The sequence below is a fragment of the Crocuta crocuta genome, unplaced genomic scaffold, assembly GCF_008692635.1.
Source record: "Crocuta crocuta isolate KB4526 unplaced genomic scaffold, BGI_CrCroc_1.0 scaffold13, whole genome shotgun sequence".
Lineage (NCBI taxonomy): Eukaryota > Metazoa > Chordata > Mammalia > Carnivora > Hyaenidae > Crocuta > Crocuta crocuta.
In genome coordinates, this window is record NW_027530007.1 from 5096354 (window position 1) to 5099998 (window position 3645).

The 3645-nt window shown below is 63.3% G+C and overlaps 1 protein-coding gene across 1 annotated transcript in view; it reads right to left on the bottom strand.

The window, feature by feature from the left end:
* ESPN (espin) overlaps nucleotides 1-3645 on the bottom strand; it is a gene marked incomplete at its 5' end in the record, with an annotated part of 28677 nt that overhangs the window by 5278 nt on the left and 19754 nt on the right. Inside the window, 4 exon segments of the mRNA XM_077763984.1 lie at nucleotides 622-797; nucleotides 800-898; nucleotides 2024-2050; nucleotides 3481-3645. Coding sequence (XP_077620110.1) covers nucleotides 622-797; nucleotides 800-898; nucleotides 2024-2050; nucleotides 3481-3645 — 467 coding nt within the window.

Genomic DNA, 3645 nt, shown 5'->3' on the forward strand with positions numbered 1-3645 from the left:
GAGATATTCATCGTGAATCCCTAGAGGCTACAACAGTGCACAGACACAGCACCCAGGAAACACGTGCTGAGCCGATCAATGACAAACCACCCTGCCCGCCAGTGACGATCAGTCATCGGCAGATAAGAAAACCGAGGCTGGATGCGGCTGTCTCGGTGGCTGGAAAGTGGCAGTGAGGACAAGGGCCCAGGCCAGTCTGACTACAACCAAAGGCATGCTGGCTATGTAGCAGAGTGCCATCCCTGGACCAGCAGGTCAGCCTCACCCAGAGCTTGCCAGACATGCAGAATCTCAGCCCCGCCCAAAGCTCCTGAATCACAATCGGCATTTTTACAAGATGGGGGAGGGGGGGGGGGAACAAAACTTGNNGCGTGAAACACATTAGAGTTTGATGAGCTTCCCCATCTCACCGAAGGACAGGCTGCTGGAGGCAGGGGTAGGGGTGGTCCCCGGGGCAGGCGAGGTCCTCCAGCCCTGCTTCGCCCCCTCCCCCCACCAAGGCCAATGGGAGCCTCCGGAGGTGGAAAGGACCCGGCAGGCTGGGGGGTGATGTGAGGGATGGGCCAAGGACCCGGCGCAGACTCCGGGGCGCTCTGGGCGGCCCCGCCCCGCCCCACCCACCTTCCGCCTCTGCTCCTCTTCCTCCTGCATCTTCAGCTGCAGCTTGCGCACCATCACCTGGCGCTTCCACTCGGGGATGGGCCGGCCCTGCTCATCGTGCGTGGGGATGAGCGCCTCCACGTCGAGCTGCACGCCTGGCGCCGGGGTGGCGGGCGGCGCCGGCGCCAAGCTGCCGNCTTGCTCTGCGGCGTCGGCTTCAGACTCTTGCCGGCCTTGATCTCCGCCAGTAGCTCGGAGTTGTCACCCGTCGGGGACATCATGTTGAAAGACTTGGTGCCTGCACGGAGGCGGGAGAGGAGGTGCTGGCGGGGAGGCGGGCCGCCCCCACCTGCCCCTCTGCTGCCCCTCCCCAAGTCGGGAAGGGCCGGGCTCCAGATGGAAGCTCTCCAGATCCCAGGCCCTGGGGGGTGCTCTCCGGTACCCCAGAGGCGGGCTCCCCGCTCACAGCCCGCAGACCCCACCATCCTCCCGGCCCTACTCACGGGGAATGGGGGCCCTGCCTGGAGGTCCCTGGCAGTTCATGCTGGCTCTTGGCCCGGCCCTGGGGACTCCAGCAAATGTCTCCACCCAGGACACTGACTGACCAGCTTCAAGACACTACCTGGGGACCAGCCACCCGACCTTTGCCCTGGGTTCCCTGTCTCTGCCAGCCGGGGTGGAGTCTCTCTCCAGCCCTCTCTGCATCAGCAAAGCTCAGTGACCCTTGGACTGAGTCACCTGGGGCCTCCGTGGCTATATGGGCTCAGAACCCAGCCGGTCCCCTCGCCACCTCCCACACCCACAGACAGACGCCCAGGCAGACACTGGTTGCAAGCCCGATGCGTAGCACACTTATGGCGAAGCGCTGCTCAGCTCTGGGGACCTAGGAAAGCGGAGCCTTTACTGAGGATACGGGGTGAGGTCACCCAGGAAGGAGGGCCAGGTGAAAAGCATGCAAATAGGCAGTACACGGAGTTTGCATTTTCTGACAAGGCCAGCGGAGGCGGCTGGGGTTTGGGAAGGGCTGTCTTAGAGACCCAGGGAGGGGGGAGGGCTGGGGGAGGGCAAAAAAACCAAGCCAACAGCTCTTAGGCTCCCCAGGCTGGGGATCACTGAGCGAGCAGCAGGAGGGGTAAAAGGGAAAGCTGCCAGGCAGGTACTGGCAACGGGCTCATTTATTTGGGCAAAACTGACAGCCATGGGTAGAATTTGTGGGTGTGCATGCGGGTGTGGTGGAGGAAGGAAGGTAGCTGTGGGGCCAGTGGCCCCGCCTGCAGTGCGGAGGTCCCCTGGCCTGCCGGCTCCTGGCCCCGCCCCCCCTTTTTCTCCCCTAAAGTCCCAGGTCCTGCAGCCTCGTCTGCCCTGAGCGTGCCTCGATCCCCGCCCCGCAGCTCAGCCAGGAGCCACTCACGCAGCTACTCACTCTTCCTGTGCCTCAGGACTCTCACTTCTAGGGACCGAGAGGAGAGAAGTGACAGCGAAGTTAGGAGGGGGAGGGGGCCGGGGTGAGGCTAGGACAGCGGGAGGGGGGGTGGATAGCAAGAGGAGGAAGGGGAGGGAGATGCACAGAGGAGGGGGGACAGGAGAGGAGGAATTTTCCAGCTCATCTCACCCTGGCTCAGGCTGCTCTGGGGCCCCACAAGGGTGGTCCGCCCCATTCCGGGCTTTACTGGTGTCCCTGAGGACTGGGTAGGGCTGCCACAGGTCCCCCTAGCAAGGGCCTCACGCTTGGCATTGGGCTGGGATAGGGCACCCAGCCCAGGCTCTGCTGAGAAGGGGTTTCTGGAGAAGCCCAGGTTCTATTTTTCTTCCGATCCTGGCTTCAGCCTTGCCCTCAAAGGAAAAAGCTAACCCCAGAGCTGGGCACCTTTCTGGAGGCTCAGTGGGTGGTGGGCCTGCTACCATAGACTCCAGTCTGCAGGGGCTGAGGCTCTATAGGGATCCAAAGGGACCCCAGGCTGGCCCTACCCTGGAACCAATTATACCTATGCACTCCTAGTAAGGGACAAGAAGCTGTCGATGATGTCACTAAACATGGTCCCAGCACCGAGGGGCTGGGTGGGGAAGGCACCCTGCCCCCCACACACACACGGGGCACCACCTCGTGGGCCCACCCCACACACACACGGGGCACCACCTCGTGGGCCCACCACACACACACATGGGGCACCACCTGGTGAGCCCACCCCCCCACACACATAGGACACCACCTCATGGGCCTTGCAGGAGCCCTGGCGTGTAAGAGACTGCCCCACCTTACAGAAGAGAAGCCCAGGAATCCCGGTCACCAGCCCAGATCTTAAAAAGGCTGCCCAGGGTGGGGGGTCATCAGGAGGGAAAGCGCAGGGCATGATGGGTCACTGGCCTTGTCCCCATAGCCCGGTCCTAGCTGGCCTGGGGTCTCTGGGGGTATCTGGCCAGGAAGAGCCCCTGACCTATCTGAGAAAAGCTCAGGCTGTAGCTAGCTTGGAGGAACAAGAGAAAGCGGTGAGGAGGAGAAGAGAAACTGAGGATAGACATGGATGGGGCAGGAAGAAGGTGGGCGGAGCAGCCCTGCCTCTTTGAAACTAAGTCTACTTCTCCAAGTTCCCAGTTAGCACCAGCTCATTAGAAGCACCGGCCACCAGAGCTGGGAGGCCTTCCCTGCTGGATGGGATGTGGGCCCAGAGAGGAAACGGGGCCGGACTGAGGTCACACAGAGGCAACTCGGAGCCTTCTCTTAGGGTCAGGTCCTCATTGGGGTAGGGGCTTGCAGCAGGAAGAACACGTCGGAAAAGAGGAAGCGCCAGTGCCGTGGCCGCTGGGAAAGGAGCGATGTCTAGGTTTCCCTCCTCTGCAGGGCTGGCACCGCCCCCCACCCCTCAACCCGCCCCTACTCACTGCCAGTAGACGAGGAGGAGCGACGCTGTCCGCAGCCCGGGCCAGCGCCCTCGAAGGGCAGAGGCGGAGCAGGCGGCGGCGAGCTAAGGGCCTCGGGCAGGGGCGGCGGCGGCGGCGGCGGGGGCAGCTCCCTGGACGCCTTGGGGTCCGCGGCGCAGCCGTTCA